Genomic DNA, 19,906 nt, shown 5'->3' with positions numbered 1-19,906 from the left:
TTTATAGGGGAAGTTTTCATGGACAACTAGCCCACTGATGAAGACAGGTTCGAGAGGAAGGGGAGGGTCAGTGGAGGTCACAGGGTGAGAGGTCACATTCACCTTGCCTAAGGGCAGCTGTTCCAGTCTAGCGCCCTTTAGTAAACACAGCCTGCCTCGTCTATCTGCCACAGAATAATGGAGCCTTAATCAATTACAATACAGCGATGTCATCCAATGCCATATCTTTAAAGGGCAATTGTCTGCAGTTTCCAGTCGGTCACGGAATCTTAACTGCTGCAATTGTTCGGGAAACTTCACTGTGTCTCGTTCAGTAAGTGTTTGATAGAGTCACAAGTAGAATCTGTGGTGAAGCATGACATTTGAATTATATTTTGATGCAATAAAGCCAGGCTCAGATTTCATCGTTACTCAGATTAAATGTGCCCAAAACCAACAACGCCACTCCCCCCTCACCCTCCAAACCGTTGATCTCTCTGGACATGACCAGACCGAGAGGTTTCGGGACGGGGACAATGATCTATTGATCCAGAGCGACGGAGGGAGGGAGGCTGGACGCTCATGCTTGGGATTGCTGGTTGTGGTTGTGTGTCTTGTGACAGAGCACGGATAGTGTACCGGTGCATGTGTGTGACTAAAGGGAGGAGAAAGGCACTGTTTTGGTGAGGGTACAGCTGTTGCATTTAGAAATCCACTCATTCAGCAAATTTTAGACATGAGCAAATTTCCCCTACTTTTGGGCACTGGAGCATCTTTGAAGACGTACAACAGAAAAAAAAAAAGCACTACAAGTAAAGGAATCAGAGCTAAAGAAGTGACTACTGAAACTAAGCTGAACACATTGGGATTTTGTACTGACAAAACAAGACAATTAAAGTCATCACTTTTGACTTTGAGAAACTGGATGGACATTTTTCTCTATGTTGTACATCTAACAATTCTATCAATTAGGAAATAATTGCCACATTTAATCAATAAAGAAAAAACTGTTAGCTGCAACCCTGATGACAAGTACACGATGTTGGACACATATTGCACAACTGAAACTAATTCCTCAGGTATTCTTCCAATGATCCATTGTGCCTATAGTCCCATTACTAACACGTGATTTTGCGTGTTGTCCTAGCCTGTTCTGTGCATATTAAAATAGTTCATGCACAAAGAAGGATGAATTCAATAACAGTTTACGTAACTCTTCTCTGCCCAGCTGCCTTTTATTAAACAGGATTTGGGTGGCTTTTATTTGCTTCCATAGTGTAAATCACAGCTTTAGTAGTGGGATCAGATACTGAGCGAGAGGTCTCTTGTGCTCTTATGGATTCTCTGGTTTGGACTTGTGGTAAAAATGTTCAAATTTCCCTCAAACTTTGTGTCTCTGACTTCTCACATGTCTTTGAAAAATAACAGAGATCATCTGCATAGAGCAGTTTTGAGAAGGATACCAGTTTAAATGACGAATGGAGCATGTAATTGTTAGAAGCAATTGACAACCAAATGGAGGTACTTCTGAATTGCCCTTGAGCAAGGCATTGGACACTTGACTTCTCAGAATCCAGTAATAGAGGAAGCAGCATTGATGAATACGCATAATGTGAAGGCCCTTGGTAATCCTTCATAGAGGAAGTTTTGATTGTTGTTGCTGGCTTTCTTGCATATTAATACAAAAGTGTTTTTCATCCATTACGGAAATTGAAAACATGTGGTCATAGGAGGAAAAAAACATGTTTATTCATTTGCAAGGCTTTTCTTAAACTTATTGTTTGTTTTCTCTCAGTATTTTATTCACTAGGCTGTGTCACCGCACTAATCTCAGCCATCTTTATAAGTGGCATTTGACCTGAGTGAGTAGCTTAGCGGCGCGCAAAACAAATCACCTCTCCCTCCCTCCTCACCTACCCCTGTTAACCATCATACGGAGAAAAGGCTATAAAGTGGAGAAAGAGTCACTACTGGCAGAGCAACCCCCAAATTTTGATCCCCCTGCTGTTGACCACTTGGCTTTTGAAAGCAAAAAGCGGTGGGTTTCCTTTCTTGAACCCTTTCTTGCTCTCTCTCTCTCTCATTCCCCTGCTCTTCAAGCCAAGACACCATCTGTTAGAGCTCCCCTAAGCCCCGCCTCTTCTTAATACACCACCAGCTTATCTTTGCTACTGCAACAGCAGCCGTGTTGCAAGGGAGTCTGGAAAATGCAGTAATATATGGTCTTTCTCTCTCTCTTTGTATGTTACCCAGGAGGTTATACATTTGATAAAGTGCTTGCGAAAATTGTAAAAATCAGAACACTGTTAAACCAACAAGTGAACTATTCTTACTCAAGTTCGTCTTTGGTTAAGTTTTAACAGATAGGGTTTTGGTTAAAAAAAAACAAAAACTGTACAATAATCAATAAATTCTTCATTTTTGCTTTTTTGTAAGATTTCCTCTTTAAGGTGTATTTCACAAAGTCAACTATTACAAATGCATAACAAACATGTATTTCCTTTTACCTTTATTGGCTGTTTCCGTTGCCATAACAACAAAGCACTTGAGAGTCACTCATGATGCTTTACTGTAACAATTCCTGTATCCTGCAAAAGGTTTGTTGTCATGCCAGCTGACCTGTGAATGCACGGAGGGAGTAAACCACCTTACCAGTCAAGGCCTGCACGTTCAAACGAAACTGCTCCTGTCCTCCTTATGCACTTTGTTGGAAGGTGTGTCAGAGGGACCTCACTAATCACAGTTTCAACATGGCATGTGTACGGAACACAACTCTTCTGTCAGGACGTTATTTGCTTTAAGGAGCAGCATCTCCCCTTGTTTGACAAACACAAGTTGCGACCCCGTAATCTGCTTGTGATATGTTGTTTTTCAGTAAATTGAATTGGCATAAGCTGGAGGTTTTCTTTTCAGTTGAAAAGTAATACATTGCTTTTTGCTGTCCATTAGTGAAGGCTTTGTTTGTGCGTTAGTTGTTTATTCGAGAGAAAATGGCAGCATACAGTAAGATTTTATCTATAAAAGTACACATGAATCTTTATTGACGTTTTTTATGTTTCCTACCACATTGTCATAAGGGCAAATGCAGTTTGAATTCCTGTACATTCTGTCCCTAACCCTATTTATTTAAAATGTCATGTTTTGTGTTCTGACTTTTGCACCCCTATCCTTTTCTTCTCAGGTGAGCGTCAGAGCGGCGGGCATAGAGAGAGCGAGTAAGGAGACTCAGGCATGAGTGCGGAAAACCATCAGGGGGTGGTGACCACCCCACCCCCGCCCAGTGGAGGGACTAAGGAGCGCTACTTTGACCGGGTCGACGTCAACGATCCGGAGTACATCAGGGCCAAGAACATGTCGCCTGACCTGCGGCAGGACTTCAATGTTCTGGAGCAAAAAAAGCGTGTCACACAGATCTTACAGAGCCCCGTAAGTGTTAACTCAGTTTTAAAACGGGAGTAATGCATGCAGTGCTTACTGTACGGGGAGATTGTCTAGAGGAAACCTACAATTGACACACTGGAACTTTCTCAAATGGTGTAGAAAACTGTATAATGCTCTCAGCCAAATCCACAAACAGTGTTTTTCCATTTGTTCTTTACAGTGCAAAGACCATAGAGTCCTCAAAGCTCGATGGGATCCATTCTATTGTAAACTGGTTACTGTAAATTCCAGGCCTTTACTTGTAGCGTTCTGGTTTGCATTTGTAATCTGATTGTTATTGAACAATCAAGTTTGAGCTTGAATGCAGGTGAACAGTCTGTATGTAGAGCAAAGAGTAGGACATTTTTTTTCCGAAAAAGCATTCTTGGAACCCTTCAGCTATTGGCTATTGTATAACGACAATTAAGGCAGTCTTCCTGTTGCCCGTAGCTTTAGCTGTGACTGAATCAATATTGACCTGTTAAAGTCATCAGGCCTGAACCCTTATAATGCATGTAAGATCTAAGGTCAATTGAAATATGTAAAATTTGAAAGGGATTTCAGACAAAAGGCATGAGCCTAAACAAAACAATTTATTCCATAAATTGAAAAGAAAGGGGAGGAAACCACAACTTCCTCATTTTCCCTTTCTTTCAGTCATTCCCCAATACATTGATTGCTAAAGAGTTACAGCAAATTGCATAACCTTTGCTTGTGTGTCTGTGCTTGCGTTGATGTTGTGACTCTGGTCGCAGAATCACAGTAGTCAGCGGCCCGCTGAAACCCTAATATGCCTACCAGCTACCACACCCTTGCTCAGGCTTACTGCTGTAGCTTTCCAAGGGCCCTCCGATCCGGCCGCTATGATGTTGGGTCAGGTTTTGCTGAGCTAAACAATCCTGTGAGCCGAGGGCATATTGCAGCCAACAAGCATCATATTGTGGTTTAAATGTCTTTCCCTGGAGGTCTGGATTCTGAAGAATTACTCTTGCTCTACTACATAAGATGCTGGAGGAGGTGCAGTTAGAGGATTGAACCCATTTGGGACCACACATAGATGTTTAGGCAGGCACATTGTGGAGTTATCGGATATTGTGGTCGTAGTGGTTTTGAAGTTGACTACAAACTCTGCAGAGATCAGAATGTGATTAAAAACAGGGAGCCATTTTCAATCATATTCTGATCTTGAACACAAAACCATAAATGATAAACACATCAAATTCATAGTTTTCTTGCATTATTTCATGCGTTATGAATCAGTTTGTTGCTTTTTTGAACCCAAACTAATGTAAATCTTTGTCATGAACGTAACTCTGGTAGTAATAGTTCAAACCCACTCTTCTCATTTACCCATACACAAAGTCAAGCTCAGTAATAGCTATTGTCCTATCTTGGTGTTTGAATTGTTTCCTTTGAACAGTTGCATCACCATGTGTGAAGATTTTACAACAACTCCCCCGGCATTCAGTTCAGCGTACGCCTATTAGGAATATTTACTCTGCACTATTGACTCAAGGTTAGTCGCTGACTGAAGTGCTCCTCAATGCTAACCTAACAGAGGGATCTGTGTGTATGTGTCTGTATGGATTTGTACTTTGAATCACTTTAAAGAGAGGAATGAACTTTGAAGGTTTTAGAGTCAGCAGGGACACAGCTGATGTATGGTGAGGTTGAAGTTAGGTAAAGGTCGAAGTAAGACATTGCACTCGCAATTAATGTCATGAATGAATTTTCCTCGCAAGTACAGTATTGTGTGTGTGTGTGTGTGTGTGTGTGTGTGTGTGTGTGTGTGTGTGTGTGTGTGTGTGTGTGTGTGTGTGTGTGTGTGTGTGTGTGTGTGTGTGTGTGTGTGTGTGTGTGTGTGTGTGTGTGTGTGTGTGTGTGTGTGTGTGTGTGTTGCCTTGGTTTGGCCCATTTCTTTTTAAGCTTTAAATGTGATCCTCATTCTGCACATGCCCAGTGTTGTTTTTCTTGGCACGCAGCATCTTTTGGCTGATGCCTGGGAGGGTGCTGCTTGCTGCTGCAGGTTTCCACTTGATATTCTGTCACGATGTCTATGCACGTGATCGTGGTCCACAAGTGCAGTTAAGAGTGATCAAATTAGAAAGTACATTAAAAGGGCCATGCTTCAAGCTGACAGTGGTTCTGCAGAGCACTATTGGGTTGCACCAAGCTTTTTGGTGGCACCCCATCACTGTTTATTTTTCAGTGTGTCTGTCTGACACAGCTGACTCCAGTCCGTCATTAATGATCAATTCCTCATGTTGAGTTGGTAAAGGCGGTCAGTGAGAGAGCTTTGTGACCAGAACCTGACAATGCTATAGCAATGCATAACATGGCCACAGTGATGTATCAAAAATGTTCTCCATTTGTATTACAAGCATATACGTGTATTTCACACCTCTGTAAAATGTATTAATATTTTATATTAAACATTAGGATTTACGGAGACCAAAAATGTAATATTGGACATTAATCAGGTGGCCAGAAATAAGACTTATTAATCAAATAAATGTTTCTGCTTTAAATGTACACTGTTCTTTTCCTGGTTTATTACAATGAATGCTGCATGCCTTTGACAGATTTTTAACAAGTGAAGGCTGTTTGTTTATCAACAGTGAAAACTGTTGCCGTCCCAATGGACTTCATAAGATACCTAGCACCATTATATACTGCTACATCACACTGTGTGTGTTAGACTTGCGGTCATGCAATGCTATGTACTTTTTTTCTGCTTGATGTGGTTTGAATGTGAGCCAACCAGCTCTCAGGCAGCAGTAACAGGTGGCTCCCTGTTGGCCACAGAGGGTTTTTCAGCCCGTACATCAGGACAGTTGGCCTCACAGAGCTGGTTTACTCATATTCAACAACATCAACAACAACAAGTGTGTGAACAGCTGGACATGCACACGTGTTGCCTTTCTCTCTCTCTCTCTCTCTCTCTCTCTCTCTCGCTCTCTCTCTCTCTCTCTCTCTCTCTCTCTCTCTCTCTCTCTCTCTCTCTCTCTCTCTCTTTCTCCTATCATCTTCATTTCACTCTTTATCTCTCTCGTTCCCAAATTCAGCTACAACAACAATGTCAACAGCTGTGTGTCTACACATGGCGCCTCTCTTATATTCTCTCTCACTCTCTCTCTCTGTTTGTTTTGAATTCAGTGTTATGGGACTAGTGGCGGCTCCAGATTACATGTTTCTAGTGCTCAGATGGCAGGTTGTATTTTAAGAAAGACCAATATAGACCAAGCTGGAATAAATCAACTCAGCTGACTGCAGCCGCCAGCCTCTTTCAAACGCATTGTTTACCTTTAGAAGTCAAAGGCTACAGCTGGACCTTGAACCCTTTTAGGTCCCTTAATGTCCCAGCAGCTAGTATGGACACTCTGCTTTGGCTGAATACAGCAACAATATGCATAGAAAGATTTTTGATATTTAAAACCCATTGTAAAGAAAATATATATAAGTAATATGTTAATCCCTTTAGACAGTGTATTATTTTCCCCTTACTGAACTGTGGGTTAATGCATGGTTAAATCTGCTCAAGTGTACTTGATTTAATTGGTTATGGGGAAGGAAGAGAGAAGAGATGGATTATTCAGATGATCTTTGGTGGTAATGGTGGTTAACATAATGATTGCTTTGTATTGTATGACGTGCAAGGGTTGAAATTTGCCTGGAGGTGGTTTGTGAGGCACACTGCATTTCCAGAAGGAGATTGGACAAAGTTGTGGCTGCTAATCCAAGTCTCATGATGTCATGGTTGGTAAATCCTCATATTGACTTTTTGGTTTAAAAATCTGCAGTTAAGCTTCTCTTTGTGCTCAGAACTAGGTTGCTGTGACTATCTAAGACACAAAATGTCAAAGGCCCTTAGAGGCTTGAAATTAGATCAGATGAAATTGAATTTGAGTTGTACTCCCACATGCTGCGTCTATTTTCTGCATCTCTGCTCATTTTTCTATCTCCCTTGCTATTCGTTTTTCCTCTTCTCTTCACGTGTTGTGGCACAGTTTGTACATCATCCATAGAAATCGCTTACTGAGGCCAAGTGGTAAATTTAAGCAGCCTTATTTGCAACAGTCTGGTGGTTTTCAGAGGAAGTGCAACATTTCTACTCTTCCCCCTCACTTTCCAGAAAACAAGTGGATTATTTACGGTGCTCTGGCGGGTCCCGCCGAGAACCCCCTCATGTGGGGTAAATGTCACGGCTGTGCTCCATTATGTTTTCCCTTTTTCTTTTCAAGCCCTCAAAGACTCATTTGATAGAACATTAGTGGTTGAACTCACTCCAGACACTCTTTTGAAAACCACCGCCTTCCCTCTCAGAGTCCCGACGGCTGTGTTTCAGTTTTGGCATTTCATGTCATCTCCCTCGGTGCTGAACTTAGCAAAACCTACAGCAGTTGAGCAGTGCCATCAGGATTAGAGGGTAACATACTCAAATGTTTCTAAGTCCACTTTAGCTCATGTGCAACCTCAAAAGGAAAGGTCAAAAATCCTTCTGGAGCTTAGTGGTAAGCTTTCTAGGAGTTTCCTCATCTGGCAACCGGAATCACATTTTTCACTCAAAATCAGATACAGATGTTTTTAATCACAAGTTGAAATAAATTTAGTTTTTGCGTAATGAAACTATTTTAACTATGCATTGATACAAATGCCAGATTGGTATCAGTGCTAACACTGGCTTGAATCTGCCATGACGTTACAAATCCCCATTAAATACAACTTCCTTGTTTCTGCTGTCGGTCTCACTTGTTGAGTCACGACTAGCCATTGAGGCCGTTCTTGCCTCAGCAATCCCCTGCTTCATATTGCCATAAAAACACTTTACAATTAAGTTCAATGAAGTAAAGAAGTGTAAAATCAGAGCAGCTCTATTCAAATGGTGCTTGGTATCGGCCATTACAAAGTTGAGGTACCTGGGAGACAAACAGTTGGATTGGTGCATCTCTAAAGTCATGAATTGACACACTTAAGATGAATCCACAGACAAATACAGTGTCATCTTTATACATTGGTACACTTTATTGTTTCTTTCGTGAAGGTTATTTGTGTTAATTATCCCCTCTACTTAGATTTTACCACAATTGCTGCCGTGGTGAACATGTTTAGCGTTTATATTAAAAATGTCCCAAATTGGGATCAATAAAGTACCTATCTATCTACAGTAGGGAGCCGATGCAGCTGGAGAAGGGGACCAATTTCACTGACGCACACTCCGAGGTTAGGTAGGGGGAAATCAATAGCATTGGCAAGCATACGGGCAGGCACTCTCTTACTTTGTAACCCTGTCACGTTGGCGGCTTCAAAGAACTCCTTTGTGCTGACATAACTGGGGAGGTTATGGCTGAAATTACAGGCTTCTGTTTGTGTGTGTGTGTGTGTGCGTGTGCGTGTGCGTGCGTGCGTAAAAGCTTTGAAGACAATGTGAGTTTGCCTTCGATCTATCTTTACATGTATGTGCAAGTCTTTTCATGGCAGATAATGTGTGTTTTATTACACTCTTTGGTTACCCCTTAACTTTTGTTTATTCTGCCAGTTGACAATAATGCAGTATGATCTTGGATGCCATCACCAAGAGACCTGAAAATATGCAGGTCATGTTCTTTCAGGTGAACTATGATGCATTTTTTTTACCAGTCTGTCCAATTAAAGCTACTTGCTACTGTTTTTTGCAAGCATTTGCTTGCTGTGCAATTACTCAAACTGAGCTGTGGTGACTCACATCCCACCATAGTAGTTTAATTTAACATGAGGATACATTTGTGTGTGAGGTAATGCTGAAACCATCACTTCTTTGATCATTGTACAAGCCCACACATGAAGGATCAGCCTTGCTTCAACAAAGGGATACAAAGTTCTGTCTTCCTTTCCCACAGGATGACGTACAAGTGTCACCAGTATCTGCAAACAATATCTGAGTCAGACGAAAGGAAACTTCTCCGTAGGTCACATGACACGCCTTTGAAGTATAAAAACTTAAATTCTTAGTACAATTTCCAAGAAATGTTCTTTAAAGAATGTTTAATTGTATTATTCAACGTCCAGCACATTGGAAACTCTTTACAGGAAGCATCTGCCCTGACGTAATGTCCTTCAGCTAGGCTTGAATCCTGACAGCTCATCCATCCCTGTGTATAGTGCTTTGTTACTTTGAATAACTTATCCCGGTTTACTAGTGTCTCCGCTCTCAGACTTTGACTTGATCACCAGCCAAACTCCCACCTGCACAGCGACTTAATTTAAAACCACTGCAGATGCGTTTTGAAATATATGCTTTTGTTTACATTTGTTTAACAGTTGCAGAAACGTTTCCTAATGTCTCTGATTGGATCACATGGCCTTGCTTAGCTTGGTTGCCTTTCAGTTATTTTAACCGGGCGAATATGCTGCAATGATATCATTATGAAGGTTCACCTGATTTCCTGTCTTTGGGTTAAAAGGAAATTCTCATCACAGTCGAGCCATTATAGCAGCTAAAAAACACACTTGTCGTGTGATGTTATTTCTGTTGCTGCAGATGTGGGGGGTTTTGCCGAATAATAATGATACGATCCACTTTAGGCCCCAGGATTAATCTGTTTAGATGATGGGAATCAAATCCCTACTATCATAATCTTCTTGGGAACAGACAATTTGTAGAGCAGATGTCTGCTTGTGTGTGTGCGTTTCTGAAAGTGTGTTATGCTCATATGCTTTTTAATATGTTTCATAAAAACACTGCAGGCTTGTTGTGTTGAAAGTTTCACTTTAGTTGATTGGGACTGTATTTGAAAAACAATGGTGATTCTGAAGATGTTTTTTAGCATCTTTTGCTCATTTGTTGCTTTTTGACCCACCAGTACTCTTTTGGTTCACTCTTAGCTCTCTCATAGCAAACTGAAAGTGATAATCTTCCTGCACAGGCCCAAAACAAACATCTTTTTAGTCGAATAAGGAACACATTTTCTGCCAGAGGCTCAGGTCTCTCTGCTCTGGTTCCAATAAACTGTGTTTTCAGCGCTGCAGCTCCAATTTCAATGTGATGGCACAACAGTCTTTGGAACAGAAATGCCCAGAACAACAAAAACAACTGAAAACAAAAAACATGACCCACCACTGTCAGACATCCGCAACAGGCCGGTTGCCACAGCAACCTTGCCACCAGGGACTGAGGAATGTCTGGCCTAGGTTCAGAGACAGCGGTGCTTCGGGACTGTATTTGTCCTGATTCAGGGGGTTGCTCCGCTTTTAACAAAACACCCCCACATGGGCATCTAACCAAAGGCATCCACTCCAACAGTAATGGACATGGGGTGACTTGAGGGGATGCAGAGGGGGCAGAGATGTTTTAGTGCACAGATCTATTGGGAATGTGTTGACCGTTGCATGAACACTGAGGTGAAATAAAGGCATGAATATTGGATGTTCCCCTACGGTTGGAGACAAGGAATGGAAGTATTATTATGGTCTATTTTCTCTTTGAGGGCTGTGATGATTTGGCCCAAATTAGCATCACTGGTTTTAAATTACCTCTTGACAGTCAAAGTGGACACAGAAATTCTTAGCCAACTTCATGAAGTGCAATCCATTTAAAACGGGTAGGTTGCCTGACATCATCAGACCAAATTGCAAATGAGAATTGGTCTGGAAACTCTTAGTCCATTTTCAGACTTTCAAAATCTCTCCAAACCCAATTGGTTAACCCTAACCATGTGCCTCTGGACTCACACAGCTGTAGTAAAATGAGCCGGTGGGGAAAGGTGAAGGTTCCCCCTGAGAGGTTAATAGCCTAATTAAGATTATGAGCAGGCTATTACTTTTTTGACTGCTGTTACACAGTTGCATAGCCTTTTGCTTCATCAAGTTTGAACTGACACTCTCTCTAGACTGAGAAGTCTTGTGATTTGTCTTTAAAACGTTTGATTCATGAGCTGTTTCATGATGAGAAACATTCTCTTTCATGGGTAGTGAAAGCATAAAATCCTACAGCACTTTGATATGATGTAAAGCTGCCAGCTGTGAGTGTATCTGGGAGAGTGTAAGCATATACTTGTGTTGTGTCTGTGGATTCAACATATGACTGTAGTCTGGACATGTGGATTAACCACACACACACAAACACAAACACACACTCTGTCCCAGTCAGGCAGCCAATCACAATGCAGGCCTCGAGCTAGCCGGACAACCAATCCTGACTCTGCTTGTTGGATAGCCTGCCTATCCTGTTTGAGCTACTTTGAAGTACTTTGAGTAAAATTCAGATTGGGCAGCAAGTCTAATCTGTGATTAACACGTCTCTGTGTTTATTCCTTCTCCTCCTGTCTCACTGAATGTTCCCACATCTTTTTACTCTTCCATCGCTCCGTCACCACTAATTGCTTCTCCCTCCGAATCTGTGTCACCATCATCCCTCCCTGTCTTTTTTTTAAATTAGTAATCATCACAGTTCAATAAAGCTCAAAATTATTGAAATGAACTTTTGAGCTGTCCAATCGAGGGGTCCTCAATAACTCAAACATCTCAAACGCTTGATTTTCATGTCTAGGATACAATGAATAGGTATTGTCAAGCATGAGGCTTTGTAGATTATAAAATCAATATTAATCCACAAAGCCATTTTGCTGTTTAAAATGTGCTTTTTTAACTGGCATTTAGGTGAAATATGAGAGTTTGGTTTATCTCAGTGACAAATGATTTCCTCTCTTAGCTCCTTCTCTCTTGTCTTGTCTCCCAGGCCTTCAAGGAGGAGTTAGAGGGTCTGATCCAAGAGCAACAGCGGAAAGGAAACAATCCCACCGGCCTGCTGGCCCTCAGACAGATTGCTGACTTCTTCATGGCCAGCTCTGTTGCCGGGTTCAACGCCTCTCCTCTCAGTAAGTGCTCCCTCCCAGCGCTGTGGCACGTAGACAATTTAGCGGACCATGCCACCCTTACCTAGCCTGGTAATACCAGCCTGTTTGACTTTGATTCTCTCCGGCATACAGTCTGGAACAGCGTCATTGGATTTGGATTACTGTAATGAGTGGAAACTTGTCTGAAGTTTAAAATCATTGGAGTTCCCTTAACCAATCACAAACGTTTGGTAATGACGTATGTTATGCGCCGAAAGGCAGGCTCTGACCTGACGCTTCCTACTTCTGCTTTCAGAGTAGTAAACAAATCGCTACCTGCGAGCGTGGCTGTCAAAATGGCTGTCAACGACATATGTCGATGTTGTCAATGTAACATAAGGATTCAGGGGACAATTCGTAACATTGAAACAACAGAGCGGATAGCTAGTAGCGTCTCTTCTTCCGTCACCATTGTTGAACTACAGACTAGACTACAATTCAAACTCGGCACCAACTTCGACGTAATTGCTCTCAACCCCTCCCCCTGTTCGCTGATTGGACCGATAGAATTCTGAGTTCCAGTAATCGTACGTAATGAGTTCTTGCCCAGTCTCACTTAAAGGAGCAAAATGAAATTGGGCGGAAGTACATAAGCTGGTATAGCCAGGCTAACCCTTACCCAGTGTGCAAGCACTTTGTACTGCACTTAAAAGCACTGCATGAGAATTAAAGAGAGGAGATCCCTTTCCAAACATGAGCTTTGGGTGCTTTAGGGCACACCAAAACAACCCAACCCCAGACTCCGGAAAGGCTGCACATACTTTTCTGAGTTTTGATCTAGGAGTCCTGTCCAGGATTCCATATGTGAAGTCTGCTTTCAATCACAGCGCTGGAATGCACAACTAATGCCGAATTACATGTTAAATGTAATATAGGAATACAGTTCCGCCCTTTTTCAAGATATTCCCATAATGAGTAAGGCTAGAGTCTTTGGCAGTAAACAAAGTATAAAGGTTGTCGCATTTAATACGTCACCTCAGTTTCATGTGGATCCAGGTGTGTCAGAAACATTACATAAAAAGACAGATGTTGACAGGGGCGCTTAATGTAAAGGATGAGATGGTAAAAGTGTATGTTATTTAACTACTCCTAGATCATTTTCTTTAACACATGTTCCTATTCACCTTGTTTAGGTCTGGGGATGGTCACTCCTATCAACGACATGTACGGAGTGGAATCCACCACGATGGTGAAAGGCGAGAAGCTGATACGCTGTAAACTGGCCAGCCTCTACAGACTGGTGGACCTGTTCAGCTGGGCACACTTCACCAACTCTTACGTCACAGTAAGTAGCTGCACCAACAGTACGACTGAATTCGAAAACGTAGGGGTTGAATCACAGAGAATGGAAAGCTACCTGTCCTGTTTCTACGTATGATTTGCAGAATGTATTGATTTAATGATAGTACAGGAGAAACGTAATGCTGCTTAGTGCAGTTACCCATTTGGCGATGTATAATACTTCGCCTGGGGCAATGCGTTGGTCATGAGGGGTGAAAGGAGGGCAAGTTGGGGGTTGGTTGCCAGAATGCCACTTCCATCTAAATCTCACAAAGGCTATTAAGAGAGAGGAAATTGACATTGTCATTGCATCCTGTCACGTCATTCAAAAAAGAAATGAGTTTGAGCCTTATGAATGCACTTGTTTTAACACCAACTTTGAAGACTTTTCGTTTAGTGCTGCTCTTTGTGAATCAGACTGTTTTTGGATGAGGCTCATTTGTGTTATATGGGGGTAGTCTTTTTTACAACACATTTGTATATTTTTAGTCAATTAAACAAGGGCAAAAAACACAGGATCTCTGAAATTTAGGATAAAGTATGTTCTTTTTTAAGTTGGACTCATAGCAGCCAGATTTCCACAACTTTATAAATTTACTCAACATTTGTTTTACTTTTTTTTTGTCTTAGGCGCGAGTCAGCAAAGAGCAAGATCACATCCTCATCATCCCCAGAGGACTGTCCTTCGCTGAGGCGTCTGCTTCAAACCTGGTAAGAAACGTGAGAAGTCGTGGAACATTTCCAGAGTCGGTGCATTTAGTGTTATATTTTAAAATCGTCATTGTGTTTGAGTAGTAAAGCCAACAAAAATGTGTGAGTTAATTTCACCTAACTCGCAGAAAATATAATATTTCTCTTTTCATTTTAAAGGGGCCCTATTATGTTCATTTTCAGGTTCATGATTGTATTGTGTGCCTTATTTTATTTAGGTTTATAAATTCTGAATTGAAACACAATGAAGGAAAATGCAATAAAAATACTTTTGAGAAGTACATTCCAAATCCTACATTTGACTAAAGCAATTCCTTGGTTAGTGTAAAACAAATTCAATTTGTTTTATGTGTGTGTCAATGTCCTGCTCTGTGTATGTTTGCCAACAGTGCTCTTAAGCCATAAAGGTTTTGGCCTTCACTGGACAGGGCTAATGCTTTTCCACTTTGCTTAATCAGACATTTATTTTCTTCAATTTTATCAAGAGGGCATAAAGTATATGCTGCCTTTTTTTTTGTGTTTTGGTCTTTGCCTCCATCTCTCTCTCACATGTGTTTTTGACATGTGTTCATCCTCTCTCTCTGTCAGCTGCTTTCCTGATGAAAGTAAGCAAATATTGTCATTCAGGTTGTTTGCCTGTCAAGTTTCTGTTCAAAGATTGCACAAAATGTCATGACAACAGGACATGCAGTGTCAATAGATTTTCAATAATGAGTTGACTAATCAGTTTGCTGCCCCGTTTCCTCCAGCCATACAATCACCCTTCTCATTCAGTGTCTGTAACCATCCGTTTGTGGTCTTAATACAATTATACGTTCCAATAATAGTTTTGCAGGCCTGAATGAAACTCACTGTTTAGTTGGCATAACCAACCAGTAAGATTCATTTCAAAGCTTAAAAAGTAATTTCATTTTTCCTGAAAATTACTGTAAAACCTAACTCATGAGATGTGTGAACGTTTCAGTTTTGAAATCAGAAATTTTATTTTGGAGTATTTTTATTGTCTGTTGGGTAAACTCCTTTTAATTATGTTGTATAAAAAGCATGAACAGACTGAAAAACATTAATCTCAGTTTACCCAATAGTAATACACTATTTAAATGCTTTTCGGTATCCTGAATATCTTTGTTTGAGTACTCGTGTTTCCACTGAACAAAGCACACATAAGCCCCCCCCCCCCCCCCCCCCCCATAAGTCTGTTTTTATGTTTTGGAACGTTATCAAAGTTTGCACAAAAGTCACTTGACCCTTGAATAATATATATGTTTCTCTTTCTGTCCCGTCTGCTTTGCTGTACTTTTCTCAAACCTTATCTTCAACACCTGTGCAAACACATACACACACACACACACACACACACACACACACACACACACACACACACACACACACACACACACACACGTACCTGTGTAACGTGGCTCGACAGATGAATGTAGGAGCTGTACTGCTGACAGGCAGATTTCACAGTTTGACCTGCATGAAGTTAAAGTTTGGTTCCGGCTGGAACCCTGTTTTTTTGCACAGAAAGTGAAGAATGGATTTCAAGCATTTTGAAACTTGTTGAGAAACATTTCTTTCATTAGTTATTCTTCTTCAAGTATGTATATAATTCAATACCCTTTTATTTTTGCTACTCCATTTTGGCATTCTTGACTGGTCCAGTCCAGTCTGCATTAAACACAACAAGTTAGATAATCATCCAATTTACTTTAAGTGAACAATATTTCACAAGCAAGCGAAAAACAAAGAGTCATTTCTGAAAACACTGTCCAAATGTAATTACACGCAATGACAAACAGCTAACATTTGTAACTATTGGAAAAGCAGGGGATAAATGTTCAAGTCAGCTCAGTTATTGTTACTCAAGGCGATGTTTGGTTTACATTTAAGGGCAAAAACACAATTTCTGATTTTCCTGACTGTGTTTCAGTCTGACTGTGTTTTAATACCAGATTTTGGCTCCTGGGTGTCTCTTTCTTTCTCTTTCAACATGTTTTTGATCTGGTAGTTACATGGTTCACTTTAAGTGCATAGATAACTAAGATTTATTAGGAGTAAGTCATCCAGAATACAGGAGTTTGAGAGGTCATGTTGTGGTCATCTGAGTGGAGGCTGGAGTTCAGTAGTTGGCTTCGGTCAGTTTCCATCTGCCTCTCCCTCTTAATCTCTTTGTTGGAGTGCTGAGGTGAAGTTGGGGTCGTTTGAGTTCGTAGAGGGATTGGTCTATCTCTGTGTTTTTACAATTCTAGATATCATATGTCTATTGGTTTATTTTGCTGCACTTCTTCTTCAGGCCCTTATCATGTACTTTCCATCCAGCAGAGTCACATTTCAGATTCTTTCTAACACGTCCTCTGGCATCTTTTTATAATTAGAAGAGCTATGTTTGTCAGAAGGGCCTCTCAGCAGTAGGGCGGGTTTGACTGACGGGTTGTGGATTGAAGGATGTGACACGGTGAACTGATACTGTCCTGGACAAGTGATTTAAACCGATCGATGTTCGATCGCCTGACAGCTGGCTTAGCTGCTGGTGTGTGCACTGACAAAGATGGCAGTAGTTAGGTACGCTCCGCTGCTGCCATTCACTTTTCCTCTGCTGGGGGGAAAGATCAATAGACGGTCATTCATTCTAACATCTATACGGCTGTTAAAAAGCAGAGCAGCACTCAGGGTGTCTCAGGATTTTCAGCTTGAGTTGATCCAGAGATCACCAGCAAGCTGTGGACTGTTTTTAATTCATCAATATTATTCTATGTCAGTGCCAATATAACACTGTGTTCTTGTTCTACTACCAAATCACGTGTTAGATGTAGAGCCAAACCCACTCATAGATTTGTTTGTGTTGTTAATGTTTGCAATAGCTATAAAGATACAAAAGAAACCCAATTGAAAGTCATGTTTTTAATAAATAAATGTTGTACTTTGTAATGTTTGTACTTTTCATACTTTTAGAAGCACACGGTACTAAAACTGGTTCAATTCACACTGAGATTTATACACTATCAAAAATAACACCATGATGATGTGGAGTATTTTTTGGCATTAGACTAGATGATGGATGCCCTTTCCTGATGCGATCACACACTCTTGGTCTTGGTAATGTGAAAAAGAAATGCAAGCTTGTAGGTTCTGGTTTGTATCACAGAACAACATGTGGTTGCGGTGAAGATGATTTATACAAAGTCTGCAAGCAAAGCTGTGTTTTCTGTTTGTTATTAGATTTTACAGTGAGGACTGTCAGTCGCTAATTCTCCAGGTGTTAGACCTCGGCCTCTTTGTCCTGTTATCCATCTTTATTTCCTCTGGTTATCCAACTCGCTTCCCCTCAGGTCTCTTCCTCTACCTTTCCCTCCATTGCTCGTCTCTCCCGTCCTGTGATCTAATCACTGCTAACTGGCTGGTAATGAACGGCTTGTCCACTACCCGACTGTATTATGTTTCCTGGTAACGCTCCAATTAATTTCCTGGGGAGGAGCGGACAGAGAGGAGGGATTGCTGCTTATGTGATTTCTGTCTTCATGCTCATTGATTTTGACTTGTGTTTATGTCTTCTTTGGTAATGATGGTGTGTTATCAGCCCTGTGTTTGTGTGTGAAGAGGTGCATCTGCCAGGATGCTTTAGTGTCTGGGCATATTTGATTATACTGATCTGGAGCATGGTTTGCTTTGAGTACATCTCCCTCCAGGCCTATCATCTTTCTCTCCGGAGAGCCGTCTATCTAAAAGCTGCATCCTCAGACTCTAGATGATGCTACTGTCATGTTGTATTTCAGTGTCTTTGCATCAGTAAATGGTCATATATTGAAGACAAAGTCTATTTTGATTATAGCGAGCGTCTGGGTGCTGTATAAAAACTGTGAAAGTATCAAAAGGTTCAATCCATGTAGAATTTCATACAGACCATATTCAGAAACTATGCATTCAAACCAGACTTCAGGACTTGCATAAGGTTATGAAGTCACGTCTAAACATAAATAGGTAGAAAGTGGCTCTACAATATCATAACGGTCGTTCTCTGGCTGCAATTATCATGATGAATGATGATAAAGACGTGGAAACACTGACCAATCAGAGCAGACTGTATGCTTTTTCAATTAAAGAGACAGGCGCTAAAACCCAGTGTTTCTGGCTGAGGGAAAATAATTAAGATGAAGTATTTTAAGAAGGCCATAAAAATAAAGAGTTTTTAAGTATTATAGCATGTCAAATTGTACTGCATATCACCAAAACTGAAAATAAGCCCAATACGTCTCCTTAAAGTAAGTAAAACACGGTTGGAGTAAACGGCTTTAATCCAGCTGCTCCACCATGAGGCCTTCACTGACATTGTCTCCTTTCCTTGTTTCCCTAGGTGAAGGTCAACATCATCGGGGATGTGATCGAACAGGGCTCCACCAACCTGAGGATCGACCCCTCAGGGTTCAGCCCCCACGCTGCCATCTACTCCATGCGCCCAGACATCCGCTGCGTCATTCATGTGCACACTCCTGCCACGGCTGCTGTAAGTTCAGGTTACACTGTGAAGTTCCTGTTCACAGACGCAATCTAACAGACTCCGATAAATAAAACACTTGTCAAATCTTCTTATCTCTCATATGTCTCTGCTGCTTTCTTCTCCTATTCCTCCTGCTTAAGGTGTCATCTATGAAGTGTGGCATCCTGCCCATTTCCCAGGAGTCTTTGATCCTGGGTGACATCGCCTACTACAGCTACCAGGGCAGCTTGGACGAACATGAGGAGCGCAGAGAGCTGCAGAAGGCCCTGGGGCCGACGGCAAAGGTAACGAAACAAAGCAAAAGAAAAGAAGTAAACATTTCAGGAAACAACAGTTGGTAAGCCGGTGATGTGTAGACACCTCTCGTGTTTTTGTTTCCTGTCATTGCAATTCATTATTATTATCAGGGTGGGGTTTATTTTGTGTGTTAAAAAGCACATCCTGTTGAGATGTCAGTTACCTTATGTGAATCCTTATTTTTGTCCCTGCATGTGTTTTATAATAATCCGAGTTCAATAGTATTGAAATCTGCAACAAAATTGGGAATTTCCAGGTTCTGTTGACATCACTGATTGGTCCAACCCTCAAAATGGATTTTCTTTTAGTTAATACTAGTTGTATTGGATATTCCGGCATTCCTAATCCCAATGTTGTGTGTGTGTGTGTGTGTGTTTACAGGTTTTGGTGCTGAGGAATCACGGTGTGGTTGCTCTTGGTGAAACCATTGAAGAGGCCTTTCATTACATCTACAATACCCAATATGCCTGCGAAATCCAGGTAGGGACACACATCCAACTGCTGCTGTTTTGGGAATCCAGGGCATCACCACTACATATAATCTCCCTATTTAATATTCAAACAGCACTCCATACGTCATAATCTCTTGCCTTGTGGGAAACGTTGTAAAACAATCCCAAAGTGATGAAGGCCGTAAGTAGCTGAAATGTTGTTGTTGATATCGGTCCAACGCAGCACGCAGAGAATGTTGTTCTTCCCTCTATATATTTAGCCTGTTGGAAAGCATAAAGAGGATTCCAGGAGGTCTGGATCAGGCAGGAGAAAATAATGATTATTAAAAGCTATATGTTATCGAGTGCTGTTTAATTTCACTCTAGGGGGTACTTTGGTCAAAAGGGGTGTAGAAATA

General features: G+C 41.2%; 1 protein-coding gene across 6 annotated transcripts in view; it reads left to right on the top strand.

The window, feature by feature from the left end:
- Positions 1-19,906, top strand: part of add3a (adducin 3 (gamma) a) — a 95,200-nt gene that overhangs the window by 60,000 nt on the left and 15,294 nt on the right. For all 6 annotated transcript variants that reach the window (XM_063883200.1, XM_063883202.1, XM_063883201.1 and 3 more), the window contains 7 exons: positions 3,161-3,405; positions 12,113-12,251; positions 13,403-13,554; positions 14,181-14,261; positions 18,616-18,765; positions 18,900-19,043; positions 19,438-19,536. In XM_063883200.1, coding sequence (XP_063739270.1) covers positions 3,211-3,405; positions 12,113-12,251; positions 13,403-13,554; positions 14,181-14,261; positions 18,616-18,765; positions 18,900-19,043; positions 19,438-19,536 — 960 coding nt within the window. In that variant the 5' untranslated portion in view covers positions 3,161-3,210. The remainder of the gene's footprint in view (positions 1-3,160; positions 3,406-12,112; positions 12,252-13,402; positions 13,555-14,180; positions 14,262-18,615; positions 18,766-18,899; positions 19,044-19,437; positions 19,537-19,906) is intronic.

This window comes from Eleginops maclovinus, chromosome 5 (assembly GCF_036324505.1).
Source record: "Eleginops maclovinus isolate JMC-PN-2008 ecotype Puerto Natales chromosome 5, JC_Emac_rtc_rv5, whole genome shotgun sequence".
Classification (NCBI taxonomy): Eukaryota; Metazoa; Chordata; class Actinopteri; order Perciformes; family Eleginopidae; genus Eleginops; species Eleginops maclovinus.
The sequence above is the reverse complement of the archived record's forward strand: the minus strand, read 5'-3'. Positions and strand labels throughout refer to the sequence as shown.